Source organism: Tachysurus vachellii, chromosome 11 (genome assembly GCF_030014155.1).
Source record: "Tachysurus vachellii isolate PV-2020 chromosome 11, HZAU_Pvac_v1, whole genome shotgun sequence".
Taxonomy (NCBI): Eukaryota; Metazoa; Chordata; class Actinopteri; order Siluriformes; family Bagridae; genus Tachysurus; species Tachysurus vachellii.
Window position 1 is genome coordinate 6,559,237 of NC_083470.1, and position 12,236 is coordinate 6,571,472.

Sequence of the window (12,236 nt, forward strand, 5' to 3'; positions counted from 1 at the left end):
AGCCAAAAGCAGGGTCAATAAGCTTTAATTGTTTGTTGAAAGTCACTACCCAAACTGCACAACAGAAAAGCGTTTGTTCTATTGTCTAGATATTGTGAGTTTGAATCCCAGAGATTCCACAGTCATTGTGCATCAGAAAGCAAAACTGACCGCGGTCTCTAGGTGGGAGGAATGGCATACTGTCTTAAAAATAACAATTTTGTCAAAATGATGATTGTTATAAACCTCATAACACTTTCCAATGTGACAGACTGCAACTTTAAAACATTTCTTACAGTACATGGAACCCAAATTGTTTGTCACCCAGAAACAGGAGCAGACGAATGCTGGTCATGTGATCAGTCCCTCGGTCTAATTATGCTGACGCAGTGGCTGCCACTTCACTGCATGATTAGTCTTGCCCTAACTAAAATAACTCGCCATACTGAGAAATGGGTCAGGCCATAAAATGCAAACAATGCCACTGGAACAATAACGCCACGGCTCTGACTTACAGATAAGAGAGAGAAGAGGATGTACGGTGATGTTCCTCATTAAAACAGAGTGTGATTAGGAAGCTGTGTGTGACTCATACAGAAGAAGTGCATTCAGAAGCTTCACCTACTTCCCATGACTTACCCGTTTTCCCATCATGACTTTATTTGCTTTCAAACCTGATTTATAAACGGATTCTCTATCAGTCTCTAGATCATTTCTTTCTATGTCATGAGAAAATTTACTTAAAGAATTTCGTTGTGTTAATCTTTGTATTAATAATGTTTTCAACGTTGAGCCTTTCTGAATAAATGCACGAGCAGACAAAATCTTAAAAAAAAGAAATATAGAGATATTTATATATTATATTTTTGTCTCTATTTCCCTCCAGTCACTTGTGAAATTCAGCCCCAATGAACTCAACAGATGTCTGATTTAACTATAGAGTTCATTCAGACCCCCAATCACAAAAGGGGCTTTTTTTTATACATTGTTTGTTTGCATTTCAGTTCAGTTTTATTTTCACGTCACCTTTCTGTTCACCAATATTACATCCAAGCTGCTTTGCAGAGCTCTAGGGCCTGGCTCTAAGGAAAAAAAACATTAAAGAAAGAATGAAGAAAAGCGTTTCCAGCTAAAACATGGCCTAAGAATTAATTCCAGCGTCTTAGTTTCTTTGAACCTGGAATGTATTTTGTGCAGGCCAACAAGAGGCTAAACTAAATCTCCCACTGAAACATGCATCAAAACAACAGAAGGAACATTGTTTCCCTGATGTATTATCCAGTCTACTAGATTTCATGTTTATGAGAAAAGACTGATAAATGCTGCAGTTGCTGCTCACACAAAAACATGGAATAGTGAACCACAGCAGGTCTATTTACATGAGTTGGTTTGCATCTCGATACTTCAGTAACCTGAGTCACAAAACCTGCTTATTCTTAGAGTACGCATGCGTGTGTGTGTGTGTGTGTTTGTGAGGTCTCTGAAGCCCAGGTGAAGCACCATTTTCAGGATTAAAGTCTAGTTTGGAAAAAAGTTATTCATTCCTTATACCCTGTTCAAACCTACACCTAGACCTGGCTATGTGCATGTTTTTTTACCTTTAGATATCAAGTGAAGGCTAATAATCGCTCCATAAAGAGCTTACCTGCAGAATAAACCGGACTGCCATTAATGCTCCCTTCTCATCTTGCTTCACATTTTATGAGGATTAATAAAACAATGCCATTAAAAACCCAAAACAGTAGGTTCCTTCAGGTTCCTTCACCTGTACTACTAAAATAAAACAAGCGTCTATGAGGAAAAACAGACTGTTCTTGTTCTGCCCACTGAGCTCCCCAGTGGCCAATCAGGTAAAGAGTATTTGCTCTGCACTGTAAGGTAATCTGATGGACACCGGACACTCTCTCTTCATGTACCACGCACTAACCTACGGCCCACAGGGCAAACGTTTCCTCCCGGACAATAACCCATATTGTGAGCGACCCCTGAGGACAGGCACGTGCCTTGCTATTATATTTCAAGGCTTTAATGTCTACGTGTAGATGCTTTCAGTTCAAACAGCAGATCCTTAAAAGAATCTACCGAGTGAAGAAAAAAAAAAAAAGGAGCGACAACCTCTGAACTGGAGCTCAGCAATCTCTCGGCAGTCTCAAGCCCCAGGAGTTTGGGATCATTCCAGTTTGAAAACTGCACAGTAGAAGTGCATCTTAGTGCAGTTTTGAACCCCAGAACTAGTGAGAGAGCTGACAGACTGCTGTGTTTCACTAAAACTGCGTAAAAGTGCTGAGTGGGAATGCAGCACTGTGTATCTCCACAGCAGCTCCAGGTTCATGACATCAAAACGTTTGAATTACATGCTGCTGATCATAGACTGTCCTCTCACAGGAAAACTACAATGAATTAGCAGCACAGGCTTCTCTATTGTCTCTCCTAAAAACCAGAAAAAGGATCAATATTAATATTTCCAAAGAAATCCAAGAGAGAAATGATAAAATTTTACAATAATGTCGTTTCATATTGTTATTAAAGCATTCAGATGAGGAATTGATCCAATAATATTGAATATCATGACATCAGAAGCCAGGGCAAAAGGTCTGTGCCGGAGTTTTAATAAGTTATTATAGAATATTATATAATTGCACTCTTAAAATTTTTGGACTTGAAAGGTTGAAGCCATTAATACTCCTTATTATCCACAGATTCATTCAGCCACGTCCCTCAAAAACACCTAAGAAGCTCTTACGGACCATCGGCCGTCAGATTGCACAATGTAAGAACAGAATCCAGAAGCCTGAACCTCCTACTCCACTGGTTGAGTCTCATAAACACAAACTTAATTCCAGTCATTCCACAGATACTGCCAGTGTATATAAATGAGGGCTCTCCTATCTTCTCTGAGCCAGATCTATGGTTTTGTTTAACATTTTGGAATGAGTCTCCAGTTTCAGCACACCGTAACAGTCAAAGATAAAGATGTAACTTGAAGTTTTGCAGTTTCTGAGAAACATGCTACAGTTTTTGTCTCATCACTTTTAAGAAAAGGGGATATGACAACTGTTTATAGCCGACATAGGACAACTGATTACGGTAACCAACTTTCACAAACATTTCACAATATCAGTATTACTGTAAACTGATTAAAAAAGTGCACTGACTGTGCTGAAAAATGAAAATGATCTTTGGAAATGTTCCAACGTGTTTATAACATCCCGTTGTTGAAAGTTCCCTATTATATATGTAACCTGGTGTAGTTTTCCTAGAACAGCACAAGTGTTTCATACCTTAATTTTAATATCTCCTTAGTGGTTCGTTAAAACCGTCTACTATAATTGATGATCTTACTTGATATCACTTTTATGATCTTAATTTACACTATCTGGGTATTTTTGATAATAAAGGAACATCTGCAAACCTAATAACCTAAATGATTCTCATGGGTATTGTTTTAATTTCACTATCCTTCAGGTGCTCTTGAAGACTGGCATGTTTCCTGATGATAATACAGGTATCAAAGGTACCGTCCTCTGTGAATCCATAAAGTTCTGGAGAATCAGTTGTTGCTAAAAGCATTTATTTGTAGTCGTAAGCCTTCTTGCACAATGTCCATTAAACTGCTGATAAAATGTTCCTGGTCAAGTTTTATAAAAATTTTAAAAGAACTCCAGCTCTGTCTCTTCCTCCTCTGTGGAATATCTGTCATCTCTGATACTTCGCCACATTGTGGGACAATGGATGCTATTGAGTAAGTGCATCTCACATAGCTGGCATAAACAACCTCTTATTCATTTCCCCGATCCCTCGGGTTTACAGTGACTCACTTCTCTCTTCCTCCTCATCCTCCTCCTCCTCCTCCCAGCTGTCTGCCTGAGATCAGACTGGCTGAAGGAGGCTGTGATTTGCTCACATGTTTGGAATTCCTTGTGGATTGTGGTACGTTCAGAAATAGACTGTATCGGGGCAGGGCCGTGTGCGTACAACGCAAAAACAGAAAAAATATTTAAATCAGGAAGAGAAGAAACATCAAACACCAGAATTTAAAAATGAATTAGTTAAAAAAAGCCTTACTTGTGCATTAGTTGCAGAAAAGTTTACACACCCTTAGAACAAGATACAAGTTACAAAGTTCAGTTTAACAACCAACAAAAATAGTGATATTCAAAATATTAAAGTTGTATGCACATAGTTTGCGTTCATAATGAACTCCTAGAATGTTCGTGTCCTTTATTATTTGGATCCTCTGTCCAGATGTTTCTTCAATTCAGGTTTAGAAACCACAGGGGTGTAATGTCAAACCACCAAATTTTTCCTTATGCTTTGGCTTGTTTTAACTTCTTAAACTCTATTCTTGTAAACCAAATGTAAAATGAATATAACATGCGAATTCAATGAAAAAAAATAAGCCATTTTAAAATTTTAGGGAAGGGTATAAACTTTTGCACCTGCCTGTACATCTAACTGTTTTAAACATAATGCCAGAATTAAATACTTATTTTATTAAAAGAATACACCCTGAGAACTGGCGGATCTTCTAGCATGTTCCTGTATCAGAGGCAACTCCCTCTGGACTTCACTATCAGCTCTGCTATCAAATCCGTTCATTGTTTCTCCAGGAATCTGCAGGAAGTCACGCACTTTCTAGAAGCAATACAGAGCTCCATGGTCTAACCTGCCACCAAAGTGCTGCAGTGAAATACGATGTATTTATTAGTACTTCAATTTATTGTGGTTACACTGTTAGTAAAAAACAAACAGTATGTACAACTTGGTGAAAGAATGTGCAGCTGCCAAAACGGTTTAATGTGAACGAGGAAAATCCGTTTGTAATTAAAGTACCTCCTGGGGGAAATAAAAAAAAAAATTAAGTCTTTAAAACTGATGCCTGTCGGCTTTAGCAAACATCCTGTTATTGCAAAGTAGTGGGAGTGTGCAGAATATAAATTGGCTTAATTTACTTAGATGAAATAGACCACGCCCGGTGAAATGAGTCATGAACGTAAACTGGAACGTCTTCGTCATTCGGTTTCACCCTGTGAGACATGAAGCCATGAGGAGGGTTAGTAGAACAGAACTCTTCCCTCTGTAGATATCTGGACCACGATCGCAGATAGCGTTCGTTGTTGATTGCATTGTTTGATGTGGGATTGCAGTTGAAGTTTGAAGGCCTAGCGAAGATCAGAGAGAAAAACAGACTGCTCGAATGTGTAAACGTTCCTCATCCTGTGGGACTACAGATAACGCTGAGGCCATTTGTCAAGCTCTGAAAGGAAATAACAACTTTGGAACATCACAAAATTAAATAGGTAATTAAGTATGGACCTAGTATGGATGTTCACTTGATAAAAACAAGAACAAGCAAACAATATGATATCAGGAAGAAGATTTGGGCTACAACATTCCACTATCAAACTAGATTTGTAAAGTTCGTCGCAACAAACTTTGATGTTGGCTTTGACGATGCAAGTATTCGCAGAAGCCGGTGCTTTTTGAGGCAAGTGGACATAAGGGTCAGTGTTACTTTTGGAGGCAAGTGGACATAAGGGTCAGTGTTACTTTTGGAGGCAAGTGGACATAAGGGTCAGTGTTACTTTTGGAGGCAAATGGACATAAGGGTCAGTGTTACTTTTGGAGGCAAGTGGACATAAGGGTCAGTGTTACTTTTGGCGGCAAGTGGACATAAGGGTCAGTGTTACTTTTGGAGGCAAGTGGACATAAAACGTGTGAAATCTGAAGTGAAGTGGAGCGCTATGGTGCAAAAAACATTTGGAGGCAAGTGGAGACGAGCATGTGACGTCATCCGAAAATCTGCGACGCAATTCCCCTCCTTGGGCTGAGTGTTTTGATATGCCACATGTCCATGTTGTGCTAATTTTTTTTGTTTTCACGTGACATCACGTGACGTCACCAGAATACCAGCGAGGCAGTTCCCCTTATTGTGCTGAGTGTTTTGATATGTCGCATGCCCATGTTGTGCAAATTTTTTATTTTCATGTGACGTCACGTGCCGTCATCAGAATACCTATGTTTTGATATGTCACATGTCCATGTTGTAAAAAGTTTTTTGATTTTGCATATTTTGGGGGCGGGGCTGCGGCACAACCGGAAGGCCAGTCGGTGCACCAATTTAAAACTTTGTTCGAGTATCACCCTAAAGGAGCTGGCCGAGTTTGGTGTAGATAGTTCGAAAGCTGGCTGAGTTATAAACCTCCAAAGTTTATAATGGGGGTCTAGGGGAAAAAGGCCACTTTGAGACCCGGTACCTGAAGTACCGGTACTCGGATCGCTTAGAAAAGTAGTAGCAAAACATTACTTCAGACCAGGGCCTACAACATATCCAAATTTGGTGCATGTGGCTCGAAAGCCCTAGGAGGAGTTACTCTTGATAAATTTTTGTCTAAGCTTAAATAGGAAAACAAAATGTTGGCTTCTACAAAGCCAACATAATAATACACTGATCACCAGAACAGTCTCATGGAGTTCATACAGAAAGTCAACCGGTACAGAACGTAGCACAAAGACAAACACCATGAGCTAATTGACAGCTGAAGTGAGACATCATTTATCAACCTCCCACAGAAAAAATATTTCAAAAGAGATCAAGTTCGATCCCTTTTAATAGCTTTGTTAAAACAGCCATCATCCTCCTGTACAAGCTTTTTTAGCATGCGGTGACTCAAACTGGGCGTCGACTTACAGTCCAGCTCTGATTTGAATATTTAGTCATATATGAAAAATAGTGTTGTGTAAGGTGAGGTATTTGTTTAGGCAGATTATATCAGCATTCATTCTACTGCCACAAGGCAGCACGATGAAACAGTAACGATTATTATTTTTGTCCAATTAAGTGAGATGATATGTAGATGTATAATCCTATTTATTGTGTACTACATAACAGAATATCAAAAAATTCAGCCAGAGGTATGATGACAAACGCATGGGATCAGAACATTTAGTAATACACAACATGGAAAAAGGTTTCTGGATGTTTAACTATGACACTTCCATAAGTGGTTCTTCTCCTACCTGTTGCTACAAAGTTTTACATAGGATTCGACGTCCTGGTCTAGATTGACAGTAAGATTTAACATTATATTTTCCCTTCACTGGTACCAAGAGGCACAAACCTGTTCCAGCATGACAGTGCTCCTGTGCACAAAGCGAGCTCTATGAGACATGGTTTATCAATTTTGGACTGGAAGAACTCGAGTGGTCTGCATAGAACCCTGACCTTAGAGGTGAACTGGAACACCAGCTGAATCCCAAACCTCCTCACCCAACATCAACACCTGATATAATGAGTGTCATGGTCAGACATGGAGACATCTTAAATGGATAATCTGTAATATAACAAAAATATGTCCAAAAAACCTCCAAAATGATGAGGTCTGTGTTGATAAACTTATGCTTAAAAGTTATCCTTTTTTAAAGAGATTTAAAAAACAACATTCCATGACAGACAATTATGGAAAGAGTATGGAACGTTATGGGGACGTTATGGAATTTCTGCAGCTGCAATCTTGTCTTAATTAAGCCAGCTTGCGGATTTATTGCGAAAGTACAATAACTGACATGTACAGTACCAACCTAAATTTGTTTGTGATAAGGAACATCATGTTAACTGGCTTCCTCGCATACTGCTGAGTCATGCTAGCTTGCTAACTTATTATGTAGAACATTATTAGTAGGTTAATTTAGCTGCTCTTTGTCACAGAAATGAAATGAACAAAATCATGTCAAATTCTACTGTTGTATCAAACACGGCGACCCGAAACAAATAATAATCCAGCTTCTATACGTTTAGTCTTTCATAAAGAAACTTGAGACCCAAGCCTTAAGCTCTTGGGCCATTTTCTATTGGCCCACACTCACAAAATTGTCAAATACACAGGTTTAAAGTTCATCTATGAATGAGGTGAGGTGAGCATCAGAGCAAATCCCTTTTCTCCAGACAGATTTTGTTGATGTGTGATGTGATGGCAGCTTTATCCATAAGAATAGCGGTTGTCATGCTTCAGTGTGGTCTAGCCACCTCTGATCTTAAAGCCAGAAGATAAAAACAAAACAAAACAATTAAGTGTTAATGATTATAATTTATTCGAAATCACAGCTAACTATTAAGACAAAAATCACGATTAAAAATCTTACAATTAACTGTGCAGATCTACGAAAGATCATTTCTGTCAACTGAAATCCTGTGCTGTGTTAAACTTGTTCAACTCTCTATCTGAGGTGTAGGTGGGAGTGATATAATGGAGGATCATCGATCTGTACACAGCATGAGACAAATACAAACAGATGCAAATGCAAACAGAGTCCTCATGTGCCTGGAATTAAACAAGCTGCACTATGGGAACTCGTTGCTTCTTCTATGAACACTCGTGCCAAAACTAACTTCACTTACAGTAACAAAGACATGATGATTCATACTTTCTAAAGGAAAGAAGAAGCCATACTGATGCAAAAAAATAAATAAATAAAAAACCCTTGTATGATGTTACAAAAAGGTATGATCACAACAGGAAATAAAAAGGCAAACTGCCACTGGGAAGATGAAAGGAAACCGGGGGGAGAAGAGATCAGACCATTTGGGAGATTAAGTCTAATTAAGAGCCCTTCTTCTTCACATGCTCCTTGTGGGGGTCTGAGAAGGTTAGATCCCAGCTGCTCAAAAACCGCACAGTCAGATCTCACATGTCTTAAACCTTAGTGGTTTAGCGTCTCCCACCAGCTGTCCGTGTAACCGGAACCATTAGGATATATATATATAAAAGAGAGGCTGCAGTTATCGGAAAATAATCAGCGACAAGATGGAGAGATACTTGAGTGTTGATTGAAAGCTGTCCAAAGTGATTTATTCCTCTTAAATCACAGCAATTCATCAATTTTGTTTTCAGTTAGTTAAAGTTCATAAAGCAACGACACATTGTATGATTTTATCGTGTATAAAGGAAGTATGCAAAACAAGCCTGAGTACACTTCTGTAATAAACGCTACACACACAGTGCTTCCACCTTCATCTTAATTTCTCTCTCTTGAAGCTAACACACCAAAAAAAATGCATCTTGTCATGTTAGTGAGTAAGCGGAAAGCCCTTGATCCTATACAGCTGTTACAAAGTGCTGACTCCAATGACACCAATGACAAAATGCCACATACCTGTAGGTGTCTCCTCACAGAAAAACCCATCAAAGAGAACACAGAGACTGTGTATAAAGTCTGCATAAACTTTTACAGTCCATGCTACAGTTTTTATATTCATCAGCTGCGTCTCAAATGACATGCTACACACTGCGCACTTACACTTTTCACTATAAAGGGTCAAACTTCAGTGATGACACTATGTAATATCTACCTGATATGTTTACAAAAACAAACAAGAAAAAAACTTTTTCTAAAGAAAAAAATTGTAAAAAAAAAACAAGTAAAATGAAATTTGGTACAAAATTATATGTTAAATGTTTAATCATGTATGTGCTGCTGGGAAAAAAAGGAGTTGGTCAGTGTTATATGTACTAAGGAAACACGTGCTATCTTATAAAAGTTTAACGGGAAGGAGTTTATAACAGAACTGAAGTTATACTGTACGATACGTTCGCCCAGCTCGAATAGGCCGAGTTGCTGTAAACATGCAGACAGGTTTCTTGCTGTGATTATTTGACGATCTCATCCTGACATGTACACCCTGCTCCTGCACTGCTAAATTATGGGACCCGTAATCCCCAGCCTAAGCCGTTCCCCACTGTGCCAAGCCATACAGACAATAATGAGCTCGATGAGTGTCCACAGACACATACACACAAAACAGTATTTTCAGCTTCCCTGTAGGATGAGGCAACTCCATCCAATAATACTTGCCAACTGAAAAAAAAATGTAAATGTTATGATTTACTAAAGCCAAAAAATGAGGGTGTGGCCACACAAGGCTCCATCCTTAACCCTCCTACTGACAACATCTCAGACCTCAGTCTACTGCTCTTATATATTTAGTAGGCTAAATTATTTAAATCTTCAAAGTAGCCAGCTCCAGGATTATTGCCACCCTTGATAAAGATTGGTGGGAGAAAGGTTATGACATTTTGGTGTGTATGTGGAGGTTTTTTCTGGATCCTCACCCTGCTGGAAGATCCAGTAATGACCCAGTTATAACTTCTTGGCAGAAGCAGCCAGACTTTCATTTAAAACCTCCTTGTAAATTGTGGAGACCTTAATGCCATGTATCCTAACATGAGTCTCATGGATTTTGTAGGCAAAAAGATTAAGATTAGGTTCTTTTCCATATAACCATCCGTATGCCAAGCCGACCCCGAATGCTTGTTGCCAGAAAGCTCTTTCTGTATCTCACTGCTGAACTTCCAGCCTTCCAGAACTTTCTACAGCAGCGTGCAGGCACGGAGGTGCCGTCTAAGTGTATATTTGGTGACCACATCTTCTGCAAATATCTACCTGTGATCCTTGGAGAAATGTTTGCCAGCCTCCTGAATAAGGAGCTTTTTCCAGGCAGCTTCACTGCAGCAGCTGTTATTATTCTTGTTCATGTCACTATTTTTATAATATCCCTTCCATAATTTATGAAATTTTGTCTAATTTTAGTGTGTATTCTCTAATCTCTAACAGGTTTGTGTCTGATTAAACCTGGGTGAAACATGAAGTTAATGATGAATGTGATCTTAAAGTATCAGTGGGAACATGATTTTGTTCAGAAGTCATTTTTTCTTGTACGTGGATTTGGTAATACTTTTTTTAAACAAAAATTCACTGTATGATGTTTCCGGAACATCATACAGTCTCGCCTTTGTTTCAGGATCATTTATTCTGCACCCAGAAACAAATCAAACCATGCAATCAAACCTTGCACTAACCATAATTAGGAAGCCATCCTCTAGTGTTCTCGGCTTACCTTTGCCACTTTTTTGCCTCTAAACAAATATACAGCCCAATGTAAAGGATAAAAATTCTTCACCAAAAGTATAAGAACCTCAAGCAACACAATTGACTTTATATGTCTTTACACCATTGAATGTCTGCTAAGCTCTAAGCAAGATCCAGAGAGAAACTAAAACAGAAAATAAAACCTGTTTAAGCATACAATACAGGTCAAAAGTCAAAGTTAGAGCCTTGTCAGTGTGAGGGACGTAAATGCTAAAGTACATGTTGATACCTAACACACCTGTAACATGTAAACATCTGGACCTGAGAGGAAACCGCAACAGGTGGATAAGATACAGACAGAATCCCAAATACGTGTTTATTGTACACATAGTGTATATATACACCGTTAATATCCTGTGCTAAATATCTAGTGCACTTATGCAGGGAATACAACTCGGTTTGGGATGGAAGCCATCTGTCAGGACCAAGTTTTTGAACAATCTTAAGGTCAAATTCACGAAATTTCCTTCCCTGAGTCCATTATTTTCATTAAAAAAGACACGACTGCTATTCATTAAAACGTTAAGATGATAAACAAGATATTATAATAGTTTTAAAAAGCGTAAATGAATGTATTTATTTGAATTTACTTACTCGTCCATTCTGGTTTTTATTCGCATACGCAGTTCGTCCTCCTCCTTTCACGGGCATCTCTTCTGGACTAATATAAATATATATGTGAGAAATTTATCTTGTGTAATTTTAAGCCTTTATCTTGTGTAACTACGCATGGCAACTGTCAAACGGTCCTTCAATCATTCTGCACAGAAACTACACACTGGCTTGTTTGCACTTTCTATAACATACAGCTAAAGCCTGAGAAACATTTTTACAAGAGCGACTTTCAACCAAGCCAACCCACTTCACGATTATACCATGAAGCGAAATGGAGCGGGGGTGTTTGCTTCACCTCTACTGATCAATGTTAATAAAATCACGGAATATGAAAATAAACCAAAAACACATTACTGTTAATATGCAGTAAGACGTTTATTCACAGACTCCAAATGAAACAAAGTTAAATGTGTAACGTGTACGAATTTCACAATCACTTTGCAACACCCCTACCCCTTAAAATGGACTCGTCCAGCTGGCAACATTGATTTAACTGTTCTCGCTGAAAGTTACATGTTAACAAACAGAACTCTGTGTGTGTGTGTGTGTGTGTGTGTGTGTGTGTGTGTGTGTGTGTGTGTGTGTGTGTGTGTGTGTGTGTGAGTGAGTGTGAGTGAGTGTGAGTGAGTGTGTGTGTTTTTTTAAGGGAATGCAGAGTAAAAAAATCATGCAAAGCATGTTGTTTTACGCATTTCAATTGTATGACCCACTGCTAA

The 12,236-nt window shown here is 38.7% G+C and overlaps 1 protein-coding gene across 1 annotated transcript in view; it reads right to left on the bottom strand.

Annotated features, from left to right (window-relative positions):
* The window catches only part of LOC132853898 (tight junction protein ZO-2), a 49,244-nt gene extending 37,492 nt beyond the window's left edge, over positions 1 to 11,752 (bottom strand). Inside the window, exon 1 of the mRNA XM_060881932.1 lies at positions 11,500 to 11,752. Within this exon, the coding sequence (XP_060737915.1) occupies positions 11,500 to 11,556 (57 nt within the window). The 5' untranslated portion in view covers positions 11,557 to 11,752. The remainder of the gene's footprint in view (positions 1 to 11,499) is intronic.
* Positions 11,753 to 12,236: the final 484 nt, after the last annotated feature.